Source organism: Sitodiplosis mosellana, unplaced genomic scaffold (assembly GCF_009176505.1).
Source record: "Sitodiplosis mosellana isolate CC-2019 unplaced genomic scaffold, AAFC_SMos_1.0 Smas_scaffold_6166, whole genome shotgun sequence".
Classification (NCBI taxonomy): Eukaryota; Metazoa; Arthropoda; class Insecta; order Diptera; family Cecidomyiidae; genus Sitodiplosis; species Sitodiplosis mosellana.
In genome coordinates this window covers 6300615-6324001 of record NW_022601407.1, presented here as the reverse complement: position 1 = coordinate 6324001, position 23387 = coordinate 6300615, and the positions used below count along the sequence as shown (strand labels likewise).

The 23387-nt window shown below is 38.5% G+C and overlaps 1 protein-coding gene across 2 annotated transcripts in view; it reads right to left on the bottom strand.

Annotated features, from left to right (window-relative positions):
* Window positions 1–23387, bottom strand: part of LOC129575288 (protein embryonic gonad-like) — a 53330-nt gene that overhangs the window by 10467 nt on the left and 19476 nt on the right. For both annotated transcript variants that reach the window (XM_055458570.1, XM_055458569.1), the window contains exon 3: window positions 13254–13331. In XM_055458570.1, the coding sequence (XP_055314545.1) occupies window positions 13254–13331 (78 nt within the window). The remainder of the gene's footprint in view (window positions 1–13253; window positions 13332–23387) is intronic.

The window sequence follows — 23387 nt, the reverse complement described above, 5'->3', positions numbered from 1 at the left end:
TGCCCCTGTGTGCTCTGTGGTGGTGGTCGAAATAAAAATCTCAATGAGATCATCCGTGGATGAAATTTTCACACAAGTTAGGGTTTGACAAGCCCTTTCCAGCACACATTCAAAGTACCCCCAAAAATCCATCGGCACTGATTTTTGGGTTACTGAACATTCAGAGTAAAAATAAGAAATGTAGTACCCCAAAAAGTATCAAATTTTATTTCTTTTTTGGATTCGTCACCTGAAATTGGTCGATTTTAGCCAAATTCTATTTTATCACATTGTGAAAAAAAAATTCAATTCTTTCGATTTTTCGACCATCCTGTCAAACTTGTTGGTATCAATCGAAGGATTCTTTCATATTTGAGCGAAATATACAAAAATACATTCACTTTTCCATCACTTTAGCTTTAAATGAACGCTTATTGTAAAAGTCGTCACTTTAGATAAATTTTTAAATGAAAAGTAACGAGAAAATGGATGTATTCCTACTTGCTTCTTATCACTTGTTTGTTTCTCGTCACTTAGGTTTCTTAACAGCCATTATTGTGGGAAATCTTTTGAAAAATGGTCATTTTCTAGGGGAGGTTTCTTAAATACGCGTAATTTGATGCTTTTTTTTTTAAATAATCGAGTCTGGGCACAAAAAAACACTCGATTTCTTATATTTTGGTCTCAAATCGGCTTTTTCATTCAAAAATTCACCTAAAATGATGATTTGTACAAAAAAGCTCTAATTTTAATATAAATTGGTAAAGAAATGAGCATATTTTTGTTCATTTCGCTAAAATATGAAATAATTCTACGATTAAAACCAATAAAAGCATATTTGAAGTCGAAAATGTCATTTTCTTCATACAATATTGCGATTTGAAAACATCACCCGGAGCAAGACCATTTTTCGACATTTTAAACAAATCAGACGTACTGCCTGATTATTTGGACAAGAACACAATTCTTTTAAGATTCAATGCATTGGAAACTCGTGAAGTACAATTATTCTCTTAAAAAATGATTAAATGTTATTCGAAGTTTTTTGTCAAATCGCGAGCAGTTTTGAGTGATTGAAAAACAAAATAAATCAACTGTAATGCAGTAAAAACTATATAAATAGTTTTCTTTATTGCTTTTGTTCCATTGTCTTTAATTATTTTTTTCCTTTTTTTCTTTAATTTTTCTTTATGGTACCTATTGCTTTCATATATAAGGAAAACGAGTGGGGCAGTGAAAACACGTGGGGGGCAAAGCCCCCCCTTGCCCCTTAGTTGCTACGGCTCTGTCGTGTTTTTAACCTCACCCACGTGCACCATACAAAACCATATCTCGCTATATTTTCGACTACTTTCTTTCTCAAGCACCGGTCAGCCAGCATTCGAACGAACGCGAACCACACGGGAAATGAACGAATACACAACATAAACACCAGATGAATCAACGAATCAAAAACAAAGAAACACTTAACGAAAAAAAAAACACACACACACAAAACAAAACAATTAAATGCATGTTAAAAGTATTTAATGGATTAAATCGTTGTAAATTGAAAACGTTTTTATGGTGAGTCAGTATCTCTTTCGTTCGCTCGCTCGCTTGCTCTAGCTCTGTTCTCGTTGGTTGCACGAGCTGTATCGTATTATGTGTAACAGGTAAATTGCTCGTTCATTCGCTTTTTCGCAGCAAATGAATAGCACAAGAAAAAAAAATCAGCTACTTCCTCTGAAGATACATATTCCACATCGTCAAGTCCATCCACATTTAATCACAAAGTCAATGTTTCGTTTTCCAGCTCGTTGTGTTGTGTGTGCGCGCTTGCGATGCGTGTCTGCGTATCAAATGCGCATTGTTTGTTATGGATCCACGGGAAAATGACTGTTTTCACGCTTTATGATGCACGACTTGCATTAAAATGCACTTTATTTTAGGGGCAATTAAAATCGACCAAACTGAACTCTTTCTATTACATGATTTTGGTGCTTCTTTTCGTTGCGAATAGAGAAACAGAGATAGAGAGAGCTTCTTGTCGATGGAAAGAGAGAGAGAGAGAGAGAGAGAGAGAGAGAGAGAGAGAGAGCGATAGAGTTTGTTGCGATTATACGCATAATTTCGGAAGAAAACAAGACCATGCGATGAAATTATTGCAAAGACAGTGTCGTTCGAATTAATGAGTTGCTTGTAAATAACGATAAAATGCCCTTGCATCGCATTGTCTTGACTGATATTGAAAAATTGCGTCGCAATTCATTCCGCATTCGTATTGAGTTTAATCCAAATTCATGTCAAAACATAGATCACATGGGCATTACCATGTTATTCATCGGCCACGTTCAGGATCAGTGGTTTCAAGGTGCTTCAAGCTGGGTGAGACTTTATGTTTGTGTGTTCGCTTTTTGTGGGGAAAATATTGCAAGTGATTAAATGAAACAGAAAAAGAAAATCAGAGGAAACGACAATTTGGAGCTATTTGTTAAGGCACAAGACTTTTGCTGTTATTATTATTGTTGTTGGTTTTTTTTTGCGTTTTTCTCCATCGTGTGCATGTTAAGTGTTTATGCTCAAAGGGATTTACTTAATTCCAATGGTGGTGTGGTATTTTTGTACGGCATTGTGTAATCAATCAAAGCAGACGACATGGGCGAACACAATAGTGTCATAAAAAGAAGGGAGCCGGCGTTGGCGCATTCTCTCTATCTCTCTCGCTTTCAAATAGGTAAAATCGCGCAGAAATTACATTTTAATGTTATTTTGAGTGAAAATTTCGTGCAGAACGTTGTTTTTTTCGTGTCCAAAGCCATTTGACTAATGGTCGACATTATCATTTATTTTATTGAGAAAAGAGAGAAAACAAAAACAAACGTTTTGTATACAGTTAGCTTGTAAATGGATTGTCTTAGCGTTTGGTTTGATTGTTTTTTTTTCGTTGGTTTGAGCTGCCTATTGCCATTTCGGATAAAAAGAGCAAATTCCACTGGCATCAAACTAGAGTGAGCGCGCGTTGTGTTGCCATAGCCAGAGCTAAATTGACAGTGAAAAAAGGGCAGACTGTCAAAAAAACGTCGATGCACAAAGTCATGCTACTGCGCGGCAATCTTGTGCCAGTGAGTGGAGAACAACGATTCGAGAGCACTTGTGCAAATTCAGTTCGTTCATTCATTCATTCGTTCCTGTTTTTTACATTTCCTGCGCATTCGGCACTTTAACAACAAAGAATTATTTGATGTGCACCGTTGGTATTTTCTTTTGAATCGAAACCTCATCCGCGAAAGAAAGAGAGAGAGAAAGAAGCCGACTGCCTAAGTTTATTACCATGGCTAAACAAAATCATATTGTGTCGGATTAGGAATAATGACAATTTGTTGGGGCTTTTTTTTCGTTGTTGCTATTTGCCGTGTAGCTCAAAGCTCAAGACTTTGAGGCTGTCCACAATATAATTGTTTGAGTAGAAATATTTTTCATATTTTATTTATATGAATTTTTTTTCGCTTTTTTCCCTCATTCTCTTCGGTGGGCAAAGTGTATTTTGGTCAGAATGAACAAATTGCATTGAACAAATGCCAATTTATCCTATTTTTTCCTTCTTCCTTGAGTATCGGACCAAATCGTTGGCAATAAATGCGGCATACAACCAAAATCGCAAAAGAATCAATACACTAAACCACCATTCCACACACACACACACACACACATACACACACACACACACACACACACACACACTCACTCACTCACACACAATGCCACTTGCCTGACTCATCTCGCTCTCACTGATGCCGGCTGGTAAACATGTGTAAATAATAGCCTGAAACGGCAAACAAATTCTCTCTCATATCTTAAAATATGAATCTAGAATTTCATTGCTCTGCATTTATTATGCATGTTCATTTTGTCTTTGTCTTTTGCGTTGCTGCGCGGTTTGCACCAAACGTTTTGCATGCACCGGGATGTCATCGTCAAGTCTTCGCTCGTTTTACCGTGCTTTCTTTTGTGCAAGTGCGCGAGCACAATCCAAACACCTTATTCGGATCGGAATTTAAAATATTCATGTTTGTTGTGTGTAGACTTGCGATAGAGCAGTGAAAAAGAAGAAGAAACATACATTCTCAAAAATATGCCTCGAAAACGACGAACGATGTGACTGTTGTTGCTGTTGTTTTTGCCATATTATATGAATGGCTTCATGAGCATCTTCTTGATTGTGCAAATAATCAAAAGGTAATCACTTTGTGATTCACGTGCTTGTTGCACACTCCGAACGAGAGAGAGGGAGAGAGATAGAGCGAACGTAGGTATCTATTCGGTGAGCATATCATCATCAACATTCGACAATGGGAACCAACGAAAAATTGTTCAGCACACACGCGAAAACATGCGCGTTTGCCCGCTCTTCGATGTCATATCTCTTGTGTATGAGAGACGACAATGACTTAGCTATAGCAACCAGTAGCCCGAACACTCTTCACCAGCATTATGCTGGCGGAATATTTGTTTTATATATCATTTCGACGACAGACACAATGCACCGCGAGAACAAGAGCCAACCATACACACATTCACCGAACAGGCAACCGTAGCAGCAGCAGCAACTGATGCAAAATCTCACAAGAAATGCACACCAGCAGCAGCAGCAACATCATCGGCTTTCGCTTCTTCGCTCGTTTTTCCATGCCAAATCGGCCTTTTTGCTCTTCCTTTCTGCACATTCATTTCTGGGGTCCCGTGCATTTATCTAACGGTAATTGATTTTTACGCGAGATAAACTTTGTATGTAATGCATAAATTTAATGTCACATTTTCATTTGGTCAATTAAATGGGTTTTTTTTCTTCTGTTCGTTGAATGTTTCGGGCGCGCGTTGTACTTTTTTTTTCTGTCGTTTCGTTTGTTGCATTTTTTTGTGTCGTCGCAAAAAGTAGCAAAATTATGTTGAAGACATTTTTGTGTGCATGTCAAAAATGAGCGGCCGCAGCAGAAAACAAAAATGTGTTTTTTTTCTCGCTGGATTATGCGTGCTATTTCGTGTCCATTTCATAATTATCCAGCACGACACCGTTACCATCGTCAAAGATCACTATGTGAACTGGGCACGAGCACTGGCTACTGCTTGCTACAGCAGCAACAGAGACATAGACCCCGTTCCGAATAAGCCATCATCATATTGCCAAAGATTTGTACCACAGAGCGAATGAACGAGTGAGAGAGCAAGAGATTGGTTGGCAAAGATTGTGGTCAGCGTCGTTAAACTCAGAACAAAGTACATATAATCAACTATCAACTATCTTTGCTAGTGCGCTGGAGAAAAAAAAACGGACCCAAAGTACAGAACAACACGGCTCCAAAGACCGATCACTTCGTCTATTGTACGTATGGAGAATTGAACAAGATGAAGTTTTTCCCGTTCATTTATTTTCACACCATCGCTCTCCCTCACTCTCTCTCTCTCTCTCTCAGTCAGGAGGAGCACACATCGTAGCACCGCGCGCCGCGCGTACCATAAAAACGGCTTATGCTTCGCTTTCACAAACGTTTCTCACCGATTAAGTGATTTTTGTTTTCTTTATTTCGGTAATAAAATAAACCGTTCAAAAGGTTAAAGAACCATTCGAAAGTATAGATAGATATACAAATACCCACCGACCAAAACCGAACACAAAACCAAAGTTTGTTGCTGTTTTTATTTTTCTGTTGTATTGGTGCAATGCCGTAATTGCCGCGCTACCATTATAATTGGAATTCCCGATCAAACAAATACACATCATACATACACACGAATCACTAACATCGGTTTCGATTAGCCCACGCACATGCGCTCAGTTCAGAGAACACAAAAACTAAGTAGTGTGTTCCACCCCTCATACAAAGCCGAACGTATAATAGGTATGTATTTTTTTTTTGGTGTTGCTCGTGTTACATGAAAAATGAACATTAATACAATAGAGACGAACTGGCGAGCTCAGACCAATCGAACGACCAGAGGTTTGTATGTCATTTACACAATCGTTCGATAATATCACAGAAAAAAATACACACTAAATTACGGAGGAGAAACTTTCCATTCAATCGCTAACACACACATGTGATTGTTTTTATGAAATCGACGCGGTAAATACTTTTGGATTTGAGCATTTTGAAGTAATATCAATGGATAAACTCCATTTAATTGATTTTGTTCTGCGTTTTTATCGATTTTGTTGGAAGAGTTTAAAGGTTTATTTTCTATAAGTTTTCTCTGTTAAAGTAGAAAGAAATGAGAAAGAAGGAGATGGAGAAAATTGAAATGAAAAAGGAAAAAAAGAGAAACGGAAAGAGAAAGGAGAAAGATTACAAAAAGGGTGGTTTTGCAATGAAAATTTGTCATTACTGAAAAATCCTTCAGAATGAATAAAAAACATCAAGTGAAAAATAATTTCATTCAACACATAACTATTTTAGTCTCATCTTGAAAGTCCCAACTTGAGACTCCCAACAACATTACTCTCTTCGGATTATGAATAAATGACTGAATGGAACCTATTGACAGAAGTCGTCAGTGACAGACTCTGTAACGTTTACTCTTGGACTTAAAGTCTTGGTTTTGGGTCACTCATATTAATTTTCATTTTAGATTTTAAATCATTTCAAAAGGTTTGTCAAGCTAAAGTAAAATCCGCCTTAAAAACATGGCCACATGATGTGTGCGGTATTGCAATGTTAATTCTTTTAATTGAAAATATCATTTCGACTTCGACTTTTTTTCACTACAAAGCGCACCTTTTATATCAATCACATTGATTCAATCTTGACCTTTTTTAATATGAAAGAAGGCTGGTTTCTTTTCTGTAAATTCGGTGGCCCAAATGAATTAAACTACTGATTAAATAACAGAAGAAAAAAAAACCACCGAGACACTGATTCAGACGTAAAGCAAATAAAAAGTAAGTATAGTTATTTAGGCAGTTCGTTTGACACATAAGACGATTCTGATAAGCGTTGATATTGGGATAAAACAGCATGATTTTCAATCTTCTCTTTGAAAATATGTTGTTGTGTGGGTTTTTTCCTTTGCTTTCGTAATTAATTGTTCAGGTGGAATTGAAATTTAATTACACGTTAAAAACAATCAGAAAATGTTGATTGTGGTTTCTGGCATGAGATGAAATTGCTTCGTTCGGAAAAGCAAGCAGCGCCAGCAAGTTGTGATTAGTGCGTGCGTTTGTCCATATGATATTAGTGTGTATTAATGTGGTTCATCAAATTTGGTCTGATAAACCGTGTGATTAAATGTGAACCAGTTCGACGATGTTGGGCAACGGCTCTAAATGAGTAAAGAAACACAGCCGAAAAAAAAGTTGGCGGCCAGTAAAAGAAAGGGAAGTGAAATGGAGAATATTTGGAGCCGCCCAACAAATCAAACAGCAAGATATTTTAATTAAAGCCCTTTTTTTGCCTCTTCATGCTCTTGACACATGTGAGCGACAGTGACGTTCGAAATCTCAGAAATTAATAGAGTTAACAAAGTGGCTTGAAGTTCGAGCGGGCAAGGGAGCGAAAGAGAGGCAGACAGAGACAGAGAAAAAGAGAAAGAAAGAGAGAGAAACGAAACGGGTCAAATGGTGAAGTTGTCATCTTCGAACGAAACAACTGACACAAGGATCACACCGTCTCATTTTATGATTGCGTGACATGGTACCGTACACCGGTTCAGCCATATATCCATCGTTCACTTGTGCGATCGATGAGAACATCGTCGTCGGTCGTGTTCTACAAAATTTCCAGTGTGTGTGTGTGTGTGTGTGAGTATTGCGCGAGAGAGATGTTGAGAGAATGACCAAGGCAGGTACAGCAAATTGGTTTGCATATGATTATTATTTCGAGAGAGAAAAAAATCTTCTTTTGATTTACGTTTGGGTCAACAAACAGGTCAAACAATGATTTATGACACCCCGGTGGAATCGCAATATTTCAAATAATTGATTTGGCCATATGTTTCTCATTCACTCTCTCCCTCTCTCTCTCTCTCTCTCTCTCTCTCTCTCTCTCTCTCCCATACAATATCAACCAAGGAATTGGACCACATATCAGTTCACATGAACGAAACGATAGAATTTGGCGCGCTAACGCGCACACATATCACAATTTGTTTCAAAGGCATTTTTGCCTAGCAAACAAATTAGTCACACTTAACCAGTTTCTATTTCTTCGCTGAGAAATGCTGGCGCTTACCGATTTAATACTAAATCTGTGTTATTTATTGCTCTTGTTTTTTTCTCTCTCTCTTAAATTTCTGGTCCATTCATTGATTCGGTTTTTTTTTGCGTCGATCAAAAATTATATCGTTGACGATGATGCACTATCGCATTAAGTGTGTTTTTTTTCGAACTCGATTTGTGTTTTCTACCTTTCCATTTGGCGTAGTTCATGTTGGTGTCGGTATTTCCAAAAACTAATTGGATGTTTTGATCTCACACCAACAAAACAATCAAAGCAAACTGTGTGTGAGTGTGCTTTTTTGCTTGTGGTACAGTTTTTTTCTTCCATATTTTCTCCTATGTTTAACTCTAATATTGTACGAGTGATTGTCGTTGATTACGGTGGTGCGTGTGCATCAATATACCTTTCATTCTTCAGTACTCTTTTTTTCTCTTCTCAAACACTCAAAACCATAAATACCAACATTTGTGTACGATGTCGAAATATTTGGGTGCTCAATTTGAAAATCGCGTGTACGAGATCAACTCTTTATTTCAATTTCATTGAAGGTATTAGCAATAATTGCGCTCATTAAACGCCATAAATGATGGAATTCAACCAAATATTAATCACGCAACTCGAACAAGAAAAAAAAAACGGTTTTTACTCGAGAACGGATATAATGTTTTAAATTTGAGCACCTTTTTTGGTGCACAGTTCGACTGTCAGCAGCTTTTTGGGTGCTGCACTCTTTTTTATTAGATGCAAACGATCAAACCATTTAGTAATTGAGCTGAAATGATCTTTTAAGTCGACGATCGTATAAGCGAAAACCTTCATCAAATTCCTAACTTGTATGAACCTCAAGCCTTTGTTTAAGATTTTCGCCAATATCTGTCATGAAAAACGAGGGAAATTTCAAAAAAAGTCAAGGTTGAGTTTCTTCCAGAATCGAATCAGAACTGTGGATTTCTCTCTAGAATTGAATTTTTTTCCTATTTGAATTTCCAGCATTTTTTTTTATCGGATTCCATTTTTTCACAATTCGCACAATTTCAGAATTTTTCCACGGTTTTTTAATTGGCGTCAAATTGAACGGGACGATGAGTTGTGAATGTTTCTTTTTCTTCTGAGTTGTTACTCAATTAAATGATGATTAATTACGTATTTCGTATTGAAACAAAGATCTATTAATTAACAATCCCATGAGATGTGTGTGTGTTTGGACATCATGGTGCGGGAAATACTGTTCTCACTGAATGCAAACTATGCTGAACACCGGGGCCCACCAAAGATGCCCATAGAAACATACGGCGTGGATACAACGACGATGGCGGCTTCGATGCAGCCGAGTTGGTTTTGTTGTTGATTGCCAAGTTCATAAAATAAAATCCAATAAAATAAAATCGTTGTAAAATTGTTTGGCATTTGGTTTGTTTGTTGTTGCGTCCAGCCGCATGGCTTTCTGTCTCTCTTGTTCGGCGCAGAAGCAGCCAGTCGAGGCAAATAAATCGAATTCAGAGAGAAAGAAAATCGTGTGCGCTTGGTCTAAAAAAAATGCCGCTTGAATTGAGCATTTCCATGGTTTTGGTCCGAATAGTGATCAATAGAGCGACAGTGGCACATTAATCGCATCGCCGAAATAGCAACAACAAAACTAACGGCGGATGAAGCAGAATAAAAAATGAATCGATGCTTCGGCAACAATGACTTTCAGCTGAAGTCCACAATCCACACACAAATAAATTCATTCCGAATGAGTTCTCTGGACTTCAAGGACAAAATCCAGCGCACACACACAAACATTTTATGTTCGCCCCATTGTAAATGCAGATGAATGTGAAAAATGAATACGATGTGCGCGCGATTTGGCGATACAACGTTTTGTGAAACGAATATTCGCTAAAATGAAAAGCACTCGATGAATTTCAAAGTGAAACACTATTCAATTGATGGAGAGAATAGTTTCAACTCATTTGACTGTTTTGGTTGTTGTTTTTTTTTTATTTCTTCGCATCTTCCTCTTTCATATCTGGCTATTTGCACCGTGGGTAATTGTAAGAGGCATACCAACGAAAAATTTTCCAGCCAAGACAAGCGGCGGGAAAGAGCAAGCGAACGAACCGAAATGAGCGAGAGAAGAAAACGAACATCACTCTTTGGCGACAAACACAAAGCGAACAAATAAATAACAAATAATCGTATTCGCTCGGTTGTTTTTTTCTTCATTCTCGGGTTGGGCAAAGGGAAGGAAGGAGAGCGCGAAATCGACAATTCGATATGATATGTATATATTAGCTATCGGAATAATATTGAATAGGAAAATTATTTACATTATTCATTTGGCCGTTGCTTTTTGTTTCTTTCACTGTGTCGTTGGTGCAATGAGTGGCAAAGAAGCGCGCGAGTGTAAGTGAGTGCACGCGATTGGAAAAGGCAGCTTAAAATCCATTCGGCCATAAAATTGCATTTTGGATAAATTGACGACATTTTCTGCCGCATACTCAACATATCTATACGGCAAAAATGTATTTATATAGCTGTTGCCAACTGCTTGTGAACAGTTCTTTTTATGCATGCACCTAGAGCGAAGTGCGCGCAGGTTTCTGTCGTCGTTTCGTTTCTTCTTCTTCTTCTTCTTTTTTGCAATTCTATTTGAGTGTATTTCGCTATCTCTCTCACAGAGAGACATTTCCATTGAATGGGTTTTTGAGAGTTGAACCTTCTGCTGGACTTAGCGTAAATCTTTCGCCAAAATGCAATCCTTCAAAATCGATTTGAATGCAATTGCTGTTCTCTCTCTCCCTCATGTTGTTGCCTCCTTGAATTCGAGAATAGCGAATGCAAATTTGTCTAGCAGTTGAAAACACGAATAAAATATATACACACACTGTGTGAGCAAACGCATTGCGTATATGCACCGGTCGCGCGGGATCAACATCAAGTTCACATGAGAAAGCAAGTATGTTGTTGTTTTTTTTCTTCTTTTCTACTCTGCAGTGCCGTAATCGATTGTGCACAACGGGAATGAAGGAGCATATCGAACAAGCCCAACAAATATGCGCGCAACGTAACTTTCGACCATAACAAATGCGCACAACGTACTTTACTAAAGTATTTTCCTTCATTCGGTGTCGGCTGTTGTTGCTGCTGCTGCTTCTTTTTGTTGTCCCTGTTTGCTCAATCCCATTGACAGCTTACCAATAAACTTGCTAATACATTTATTGCGATTGTCAATTTAGATGGCGAAGCAAAATGAGCAAATAGCCCAACCAACAATCGAATAATAAATGCAACAAATGTTTTATTTAAAAATTGTGCACCGATTTTTACGATTGCGACCGTCGTTGCCATCGCCGTTGTTGTTGTTGTTGTTGTTAATGCTGTTGCCGGCCGACGATGAGATGACGGCGAACCTGTCGACGACCACAAAATGCGTAGACGCGCGATATAGCGCAGCAATGCAGTACAAATGCAGGGGAATGTCGAGTGCATGTTGTTGCTTTTGCTGTCCACATTCAATCGAATAATCGAATAAATAGTTGAGGTCGTCGGTTGTTTGTTTTACTTATTGCATTTTATTTCATCATCATCATCATCTTCCTCTTCTTCTTTGCGATTTGTTTGGCATTTATGTGAGCGCTTCGCTTTTTTTCTTCTCCTGCAAACATACACTCACAATTTTCTCTATTTGTTCTTCTGGTGCAATTGGTTGTTCTTTCTCCATCTCTCGATATCTCTTCAGGCAACCAAGAGAATATTCTCTTGTCCATTGCGCGAATTTGCGGTTTTGGTGTGGTGTGGTGTGGTGTGTGTGTGTAATGGCAACAGGGGCATTTTTAACTTGCAAAATAGTTTGTTGTCACTTGAAGTCGTCGATCATTGTGAAAATGGGCTTTTTGCACACAATATTTAACCATCAGTCACATGAAAGAGACTCTCAAGTCCACACAATGAGCGAGAGCCAAATGCATTTGTGGCCAAACGAAAATTTATGGCGATTTAAATGAAATTTGAATTTGTTGGCTTTTTTTTTGCTGCAGTTTCTATCCAAATATATTCGGCAACAGCAACAGAAGAAGAAGATTTTGTTTATTTGCAATGCTTCAATTTGTTTGCAATGCGCGCACATGCGCATGTCTTTTCGCTCATACGTGCCGGTTTGCCGCAGATATGGGAGAGATCGCAAGTTGGGGTCATTTCAATGGAATGAATCTCCATAGATGAAATAATCATTTAGGCCATTGAATTTGAATGAAATTAGACATAAATGGAATCAACTTGCTAATTGTATTAATTTGAATGGATTGCTCTATTGCTATGCACACATTCCGTCTCTAGTCGTTTTTGTTGTTGTCGTTCAATGTAGGAAAATAATAAATCCCGTCCACTGATCTCCCATTGAATCGAATCGAATTCAATACTCAATCCACCATAAATATTCTAGCTCAGAAAATTTCGCACAAAAAATTGCGATCGCGCTTCAACACTCGAATGAGTGAGCGCGCGCTCGCGTCCATGCGCGGCTCACACGGTGTTTGATTTGTTTGTTTACATCGTTGGTGCCGTTTCTCTTGGCGGCAGTGTGAAGTGAGAAAAAGGAAGCAACATCAACGGTAACAGCGGCAATAGCAGCAGCAGCAGCAGCAGCAGCAGCAGCAGCAGTGCATTGAAGCATTGATTGATACTTTTATTTGGTATTTATTGTGAATGCTTGATGGGCACATCAAGTCTTCAGGCTTCGATGTGTGCTTTCTTTTCTTCTTCTTCAATACAATATACCACATTGATATATTTCAAGCAAGACAATTCTTGAATAATTCACACACACATAGAGACAAACACAGCCAATGCATCGCCGCGTAGAGTATAATTGTTTGACGGCTTAAGTGTAACGTTGCATTCATCACCCAGCCGTGGCAGTTCAATCGGTTTCCTTTTCCGTTCGAAAGAGATCGATTGTGATATTGAGGATTTTGCTTTTTTTTTTGTTTTCTGCTTTTAAAACAATATTTAGTTCCCCATCAATTTTCAGTTCCTGCAATTCAAATTGACAACAGCAACAGAAAAAAAAGAAGAAGAAGAAAAATGGTCGGTATTTACCTTGCATCCTTCGCATGTGAATGCACCGAAATGGAAGCCAGCCGCCGGTTCGCCGCACACTTTACACTGTTGATTCATCTGAAAATGAAGAACAAACAACGACAACGAGAATGAGAAGAAAATATATATAGGTTTAATCAATTAAATCAAAATGCACACAGAAACAAGCAAAAAAAACCGAGTAAATAATAAAAACACCGATGCATCGGAAAGAGGCTTGAGATCGTAGAGACGAACGCGGGAGCGATCGGTATAAAAACGAAGCGATCGAATATTAATTAGTTAACACGTTGTTTGGCGCAGATTAAAACATGCGGTTCTACAAAACGCCCCGTTTAATTGTTGATTTATGTTAATTTCTTGGCCATATTGATTACGTTTAAAGCGTTTTCTCATCAATTTGGTTTGGTGTGTGTGTGCACTGCGCGCGCGCCAGCGAGCAAGATCTCTTTCATTCGGTTTTTGTGAGCGCGATCGAGCACTGGTGCTCGCTTTGCTGAGAGCCGTTTTTCCTTTTTAATTAAGTAACACGACTCGATGAATAATTATCTATCTCACCTTCGGTGTGCAAGCGCGCAAGACTCAAACACATCACAGCGCCTGCATTTTAACCATTGTCGGCACACACACACACACTCTACATAGCCAAGTAAGCAGAAAAATTTGTTGATTTTCATTGGAGATTTTTTTTGGTATGTTTTATGTCTTTCCATTTTTTGATAGAATGTTTTTCCATCAAAATCTTGCTCGAGCTGAATGAGTGCATGTGGAACGAATATCTTGGGGGAAATGATTTTTTCCAATGCCTGTTAGCCGGACGAATAATTTTTTGACACTTGACACCAGCGCCGCATATTAGTAAGAAGTTGAACTAAAAATAACACCGAACTCCTACATCGGTCACAGTGTATACTGTTTACAGTTGTGACTACCGCGGCGCACTCGTTCGTTGCTAGCAGTCATTGATTTCTTCTATTTGAAATCGCATCAATCAAATCAATCCTTGTTCCACCTTATTCACTTCCCTGAATCGTTCTCCAAATGTGACCCTTATTTCGAAAGTGTATGGTTACTATTTTTGGAGCAATATTTTTCCGTTGAAACCACAATGTGTGTGAAATTGAGCGGTAAGTATCGAAGATACTACTACACAATACACACACTTTGTACTACTCGATGCACATCACAACTGGAATGAAATATGGTCATATGCGCGCACTATTCATACAACAACAACAACAGAAAGGAGAAGAAGAAAAAACGGCGAACAGATTGTGCGCGCGGCGTTTATTGTGCTAAACAATGACAACAAAGAGCCAAGACTAATATTGCGGCAACCGATAATAAGAGCAAACACACAACATAGAGAGGCGACGGCGACGACGACCAAGTGAAAGACGTCGCAAAATTAAGTGCCGGATCGTCCGAAGAGCACATCGACAATGAGGCCAAACAGACAATCATACACTCGCGCACACACACACACCGTCCAATATTCATAGCCCCATCCTAATTGCACTTGTAATACACATTTATTGCGGAATGAAACGAGAGGCGACTCTCATCTCTCTCTCTCTCTCTCTCTCTCTCTCTCTCTCTCTCTCTCTCTCTTTTGGAGCAGTTGTTTTGATGTGTGGCGTTTCGATATAGATTCCAATGGTTTTGCTCTCCGTTTGCCATTGTTGGCTTGCCTTGCCATTTGTTGACAATATGAATTTAATCGATCAAAGTGATTGTTTACTGCCTCACGTTGTTGCAGCCAGATTACAGTGCACCGTGCACCGCGCACGTCTGTTCGCACTGATTTTTTTTGCCCAGAAAAACCGATTGAATCATATTTACGGCGACAAATAAACACGCGCCATCAGCACAATATCAAACTACCGGATGATTGGTACATTTTCAGTTGTTATTAGGAATGTTTTTTTTCATTGTTGTTTTTATTTTGTGCCTTTAGATCGCTCGTATTATTCTGAAGCCACTACTGGATTGATCGTGAATGTGGACTTTTTTTCTCTCTGCGCAGAATTTTGCTGTGGTTTTCCCGTCGTTCCGTTCTCTTTTCGTGTCATCTCATGTAGCAATAGATGCATTGTGAACGGCGGAAAAACAACGCACAAATGGACACAACCGATAAAAATATGAAAAGGTTGAAACGTCAACGAATTGCCATAGTCTTCTGTTCCTTCTTCGTCGTCGTCGTCGTCGTTGTCTTTTTGTTTTTGTTTATGTTTTGATTGTAAGCATGCAAGGTAACAAATAGGCGCATCATCATTTTAAATTATAATGAATTGAACATTGTTAGCGTTTTATAGCTTAAAACGTTAATGTCTTTTGACCCTTTTTTCTGCGCGCTGCCGCACGTTGTGACTCGCCGATTTCAACTTGTCTCTCTTGGCTTGTTGTTGCTTATTTCTCCTTTTACTGCTTCTTCTTCAACTCTCGGTCCGCTGCATTTGCAGTGACGCGCCTATGATTTAGTTTTTTTTCCAGTTGCACAGAAATCGATCGGATTCCACAACGCAGAAAAAAGTGCAATTACACGCGCGCACAGTTGAATTGCCCAAGAATGTGCAAGCGCAATCACACAATGTGAAAGAAAACAATCACTCGGTGAAATGCACACTACGGGGTTTATTAATTTATTTTCAGAGCAATTTATAAAATTGATATCAACTGTCATTTGTGCATTGAATTATGGATGAACGATTAATTTGTCGACACACACAAACACCAGCACACAGAGAGAATCAAAACAACGACAAACCAAATCGCTCTGATCGTATATAGATCATTTGTCAGTGTGCATGAGATCGGGGAGCATTTGTTGAGTTGATTAAATGTAGGTAACAATCCAAATCATCACAAGCAAATTCATTTTGAAATACGAGATTTACACGATCAGATTAGATGTGATCTTTACAATATATACTACATTTCAAAGCAAATTGCCTTCAAGTGTTTTGCCTTTTTTTTCTTCTTCTAGAGATTAAGCAATGATCTTTGTAGGTGATACGCTAGGTTTTGTTTATGTGGGAAAAAATCGATTATTGTTTGAGGCAAGAATTGATTTAGTCAGAGCAAGAAATATGACCGTTTCATTGGAACTATTTAGAATATGAAAGGAGAGCACTTTTTTTTACAATTATTTCGACTTTGTGTGAGAATAAACGTTTATTTTGCATCAAAATTTGTCCTTTCTCGAGACAAACTTCGAATTTTATTGCCGTTTTCATGCAAAAATATTCACAAATTTCAATTATTCGTGAATTTTTCGTGTGAATTACTCTCTTTCATTTAATAATGCTTCATACATACCGGAAAGTTGTCTATTTGCAAAAAAAAATTCTGACTACTCACCCAGAAATCTGTTTTTTGTTGAAAAATCAAAATTTATTTTTAAAAAAAACTACAAAACAACCGGTCATCTAAGACAAAAACTGCATTTCAGCTTCGTTTTACAAGCATTTTCAAATGTTTGATGAAATGTCCAATGGCCATCAAGTTGCATTCTCATGGTGTCCAAAGAAATCGACTATGGTCAGAAATTGGAATTCAAATGAAGTCATCAGTGAGTGATGCCAAATATAGTTCTTTTTTTTCTCGTGTGATTGTTGCTCAGAATCAAAAAGGGAGAAACGTACAGACCGGGAGAGAGATAGAGATAGAGAGAGCGAAAATAAAAGCGTTGAAGCTGCTCAATGTCTACTGACATTTGTTTGATCGTAAAATCGTGCAAACTGCAGCTGCCGTGCCGATCCAAGTTGCCATATAGCCAATTCCTTCATAGCATGTGCATTTAAAAACAAAAAGTCGAACACACGCTGGCTTTTCGTGCTGACGATTTGCGCAATAAAGCTCAATGAGTCCAGATTTTACAAACGCGATAAACACGATCTCTCATCATCGGCAAAAATTATTCAGAACGAACACAAGAGACAACTCCCTGTGTGTGACGACGATGATGATGATGATGATGCTGTTGAACACAACACAAGCGCATAGCACAGTAAGCGTAGATCGCAAACGATCAAAATCATGTCAAATAAAATTTATCATGATCGCATATTTATGGTTGTCACGGTGAGAGATTGCTGCACGATGAGTCTTGGCTAAACGCCAAACCGATTTCTGTAATTGAAATAGTAATTCGACTTTATGTGTCTTTTCACTTTTATGATGTGTTTTCACCTTCGGTTGTGTTGCTGTCGACTGCAATGAATGAATTAATTAAGTTTCTGACATTGTCCGCCTACAATTCTATTTTTTCCCCGCTTTTCGAGTAGTAGTGGCAAGAATAATTCCGACAAAAAAGATATTTTCTCTTCAAAATGAGGTAAAATGGTCGGGAAACGCGAGCCGAACCAATTTTGGTCGGAACAAACCGTGAACGACCAATGATGGTACTTATTAGATTTTAAGTATCGACAAAATTCAAACTAATTGGCAATCGACTGGGGCCTTTGTGTTTAGCGTCGCGCACAAATCCACTTGAGAATCAATTGTGTGCACGTTAAATGGCATGCACAATTCACAATTCACAATTCCACATCTCTCTTGCTCGCTCTTTCTTTCGCTTTCGTTTCTTTCTCTATCTCGCTTCATCTTATTCCATTTCGAGTGTTTTATCATCCATATGCATTTTATGTTGTGCAGCAAATACACACTCACACACATACACATCGTTTGGTTTGGCTTTTGTTTCAATTCATACCGTCTGTTATCACCGAACAACGGCCTTTGAAATAAGATCGATCATTTAGCTGCAAGTGAGCGCAGAGCGCTCGCGCGCAAACGTTGGCTACAACGCAATGGCATGGTGAATTGACATATTTTATTTATACATTAAAAATATTTGGAATAATTTACGCGTTCACAAGCCAAGTAAGCCAAAATGAACGAGCACAGTAGTTGCGATAAGCCGGCAAAGAAGCGGCAACAACAACGGCAGCAACAGCACTGACAATAACAACAGCGACAACAACGAAAGAGTAATGCAATTGAAGATGTATTGAAATTCAAACGATCGCCTGGCGATTATTTATTCGTTTTCTCACCCAAGAGCGCACAAACCAAATCTATTGGTCGAAATGGAAGCGAACGAGCGAGAGACACACACTCATCGAGTCAATCGTATGTCGTCGCATTTCATCGGGTGCCGCTGCCGTGGAAAAAGCGCAAAGTGCGAGAAAGAGAGTGAGCATAATCAGTTAACAGCCCATCGCATTGGGATTGCGAATACAAATTACAAATGCGCTTGTCTATGCTTTGCTATTATTAAAATATTCGCGTTCATTGCGGAATGGCTTTTGCAAATGATATGCGTGTGCCTAAGTCTCGTGTTAAGTCGTTAGCAAAAGTGCGATGGCAAGAGAGAGAGAGAGAGAGCCCAATGGAAAATGGGCACCGAAAGCCGAGATGAGAGTCTGCACACGGTCGAGCATTTCGTTTGAAATGGCCGACAAACAAAAGCAAAGCAGCCGTGCTGTTTGCTTTTGTTTCATTTTGAGTACGAAGCAGCTAAACGCTGAACTTTTGTTTCGAGCATTGTTTTCCAGCGAAACGCTTTCTTTTGTCCGATGAGGGAAGCAGTTTGGTTTGCGCGCGCACAAGAACAATGCCATCCGATTGGAATCGATGCAACGATGTCACGTAAATTTTACTTGCGAATAGATCATGTGCACCAGCCGAGTAGTAGCAGCAGCAGAGTGCACTGCGATTTGCGTGGATCGTGTGAAAGAGCAAGGGAGATAGAGAGTGCGTGTGTGCACAAATTTAGATCTTTGCTAATCTATTGTGTTTGATGATGCTTTAATCTCTTTCTCTCCAGCCATTCGTTGTCCCAATATACAACAACAATTTATTATTTAATGCACAATTCGATTCCGTCCCTATCTCTCTCACTCGCCCGCTTCTGCGCAACCAAAGGAACAAAAGGGCCGGTACGATTGTTTAGGCCCGGGCAATCAGTAGTTCAGCTTAATTTGTATGTTGTGTGCAAGTTGCACACGAAAAGCGCGAAAAAATTTATTAGAATGTTACTAGTGCGGTGTGTGTTTGGGCCGGCAAGCGGCATTTCATGCATTTCATTATGAACGAAAGGAGTGCGCGCGCGAGCGAGCACAAGAGAAGAAAAAATTGAGACAGCGATCGCAGTCGGCAGTAGCGCACTTTACAAATTACGGGTTCGTTCGGTTTTTTATTTGCCTTGTTGCCGTTGTTTGGCGAGAGAGTGAGAGAGAGACGATGATCGCTTTGCCTTTGTTTTCACGATAAACGTTTTTTTTTGTTTCGTGTGCTGTTGTTGTTTTTTTTTTCTGTATAGGACACCAAAGTCACGCGCTGATTTTCATAAATATCGTCACCTTTTGTATGTGCCCGTTGTTTTGCTTTATTGTGATTACCCGTAGATTTTTCTTCTTCATTCGTCATGCACTTGTATGTACATCCGATATGGATTGGGAACGGAGTGAACATAGAAGGAGGAGCATCACCACGATGATAAAGCGAAGAAAATTGAAATTTCAAATGAATTTGTAATCAATTTGTTGCAAAACATTTGTCGTTTGTTAATATAATAAAATATGCCCAAAGGAGCATTCGTTACGCTTCTTTTTTTCTTCTTCTTCTTCGACGCTGCCCTTCGACAGACAGAAATTTATTCAGCACAATTCACACGCTAGAATTAACACAACGCTAACTCTGCTAACGAACGTCACAGCTTAACATGTATAAATCCATAGCGAAATAAAAAAAATCATATAATAAATGAGATGGATTCCAAAATTGATTGTAAAGTTAACACACGCACTTTCGAATCCATGCATAAATGGCTTCACCATTCATATCTTGAAAGAATTTGAGAAAAAAAAATTCACCGAAAAAGCGTAAAAAAAAGATCTTTGCCAAGAAAAAAGACGAGAAAAAAAAATGGTTTTTAAGCCGATCTGATTAGGAAACACATTAGCACATTAGCATATTTTGTAAATTTGTGTAAATGATTCATTCGAAATCGTATCGAGCACAGAAAACAAAATATATCTGATTGACGATCATTTTATGAGCGATGGTGTTGTTTGGACGGTGAAGGAGGATGAAACGTGTTTTAATGTGCGAATGCGAGCGCATACACATTTGGATTTCTAATGAATTTTGAGCGGACGAGAAATATGCGTATATAAAAATTCTTCTTCGGTCGATAAAAACATCATAAATATTTTTTTTCGTTCGTTCGTTGAGCGACGGAAGAATGTGCGCGCGCGCTCACTCGGTGATTCAATGACATTTGACCATATTTGGCTGATGAAATCGACCAATCTGGAATATCAAAAACCAAACACACGTAATTTATACGTAAACGTTCGTTGGTTGTTTTTTTTTCATTTTACAAATTGTTTCACTTTGAAATATTTGGATTAATGATCCATTTCAGTCGTCAACATAAATTTTCACTTCATGCGGCAAAGGAGAGAGAAAGAGAGTAAGTGAGTCAGAGAGAGTGAGCGAGAGAAAGATAAGGAGAAGGAGAGGGAGAGAATGAACAAACAGAAACACACTCCAAAGGAATGCACATCAAATATTCATCGACGAAATGAACAATTTGTCTACAATTAAGATGAATGTATGGATTTGGTGGAGCGTTGCCGATGCTTGGAAGTGAAAAAGAACGAAAACAATCAAATAAATACGATCTATAAACAGAAATTTCAAAGCCGAGAAGAACAGTTCGAAGTGGGCGCCGTAAATTTTATTCTTCTTTAAATCGGAACTTAAAACATTCCCTTATTCGTGTGTCGCATCAACACGCATCGACATTTACCTCCCATTCGGCCACATCGCTTAACCCAATAACGCCTAAGCCATTTTTTTTCGAATTTTTCGCTGAAATTTGAACGGGATACTTCTGAGAGTCCAAATATGATTTTCCAAAAGTTTCAGAATTTTCCGGAAAACTGCTAATTGGAAAACCTTGAAAATCGGGGAAAACATTTTTCAAACCTTTCCTAAAACACATGCAAAACGGCATGTGAAAATTCCAAGCCGTTTGATCAGGATAGAAGAAAATCTAAAATAAGTCATTGAAAAATCGACAATTTTTGCGTCCTAAAAATAGGACGTTGGGCGTTAACAAACACACACATATTCCGAATGGGATTGTGTGTGGAATCTGAAATCGGTATTCTTCATGCATTTTTCATTTGATCGCTTACTGATCGACATTAACACTTTAATTTTATGAACTTCTTCAATTTTTTGTGTGACTTTTCTTCTCTCTTGCGTCGACGTGAAACTGAACCGTTCAATGTTTGATGTATGTCAAGAAATAAAGAAGCGTATCGTAGAAATACCAAGCAAATCTGTCGGCAGAAAAATGCTAATTAGACTCGATATGGACAGGCAAAGAGGTCTAATTCGCGCCTAAAACGCTCTTCTTCAAAACACATTTGAATGCAAATCTGTTCGACTTCTCTCTCTCTCTCATCATGGCTTGACGAAAAACAAAAATTCTTTTGGTTTCATTATTGAGAGCGAAACGTCGTTGGAATATTTTTTATTATGGTTTTTTTTTTTTAATGACTTTGTGGCCAGAACACGTGGTGAATAAACAAGTGAATATTTGTTACAGTTGGTAGAAACCGACCGAAGAAGAAAAAAAATCGTTCGTTACAATTTGTGTCCATGGGTTGATTTAGTCATGTGGAATGTGTGTGTGTGTGTGTTTGGCGGTGGGACTGGTATGTATTTAGATCGATTTATGTTGTTGACAGACAACGCGAACCAGAAACTGAAGAAGAAAAATTATGCGAGCCCACGATCGCACGCAATCACCACAAGATCGCACCAGATATTACACAAACAACATCTTCCTCATCATATTTTATCAAAGCAAACGTGACAACTCTGTGCAGCTCGTTTAAATTTCTGTGGTTCCCGTTTTAATACACTGTGTATATTTGATTCGAAGCCGATCAGGCTTTCACATCATGCTCGATTAAAATCACAGGCAAAGAAAAAAAAACACTCAGAAAAACAATCTTTTTTCGAAGCTTTTGGTGTCATTAGACGAATTTTGTGTACCGTTTGTATTCCGCGGGAGTTTGACATAACCTAATCATATGCAAACACACAAAAACACATGATTTGATATTCAAGTAACGCACCGGCAATTAATGCCAGCGTGTGAGTGTCTTTGAAATGGAATAATACCAGAAGAAAACACATTCACTGCATCAATCATTTTTACGAAATTCCATAATCGACCACTTTGTTTTCGTTTTAATAACGAATTAAAAACGACTTTATGGATTTTCGAGTGATCGAAAATGGCTGGCGGGCGCAGTGAACATCGCACTTTTGCAATCAGCCAGATAATTTAAGAAGCAAGTGAAGTGGACGCGCGCACACACACAAAATTGCAAACGGGGCTGCCGTTTTGTTCGATCGCCCCATTTCGATGAGTATGACGCCGACGCGCACGCGCACGCTCATCAGCAGAACGCAATTGAATTTCCATCATTGAATGCGCGTGAAAAGAATGCAGCGAATTCAAAACACAACAATTTAGAAATCGCGATTCGATAAACGCTTCTGGACCTAATAATTTACCGTTATCATTATTATTATAATATCTCTTATTTTATTTTTATTATACATGCATTTTGCATGAACTTGTTGTGTTTTTTTTCTCTTCTTTCGTCCATCATCGATCGCGGTCATCTAGTTGGCCAAGAAAAATTGGCTGGTGAATTTTCACCAGAACAACGACATAAAATAATAATAAAAAAGGGAAAAACAAGCCGAACCAAAACATTAAAGACGTTTATCTGATGGAAACTGAATTTGAAAGATGCAAGAGAGAGAGAGAGAGAGAGCGAGAAATGCAGTGTGAACCAAAGTTAAAACTGATAGAATATCGAAAATATATTTTGTTTTGTTAAGTCATCAATATGCCTACGGTCTATCGATCGAAAAATCAACGAAAAACACTGCACTTTTGCACTGCATGTCGACGCGCGAGAAGGAGAGAGAGCGCGATTGATATAAAATGAAGCGAAAAAATTGCAATGGTCTTTTGTTAAAAATTGGCAATGTGAAATGCATTGAGACGCACATTGTTCGATATATGACATTAAG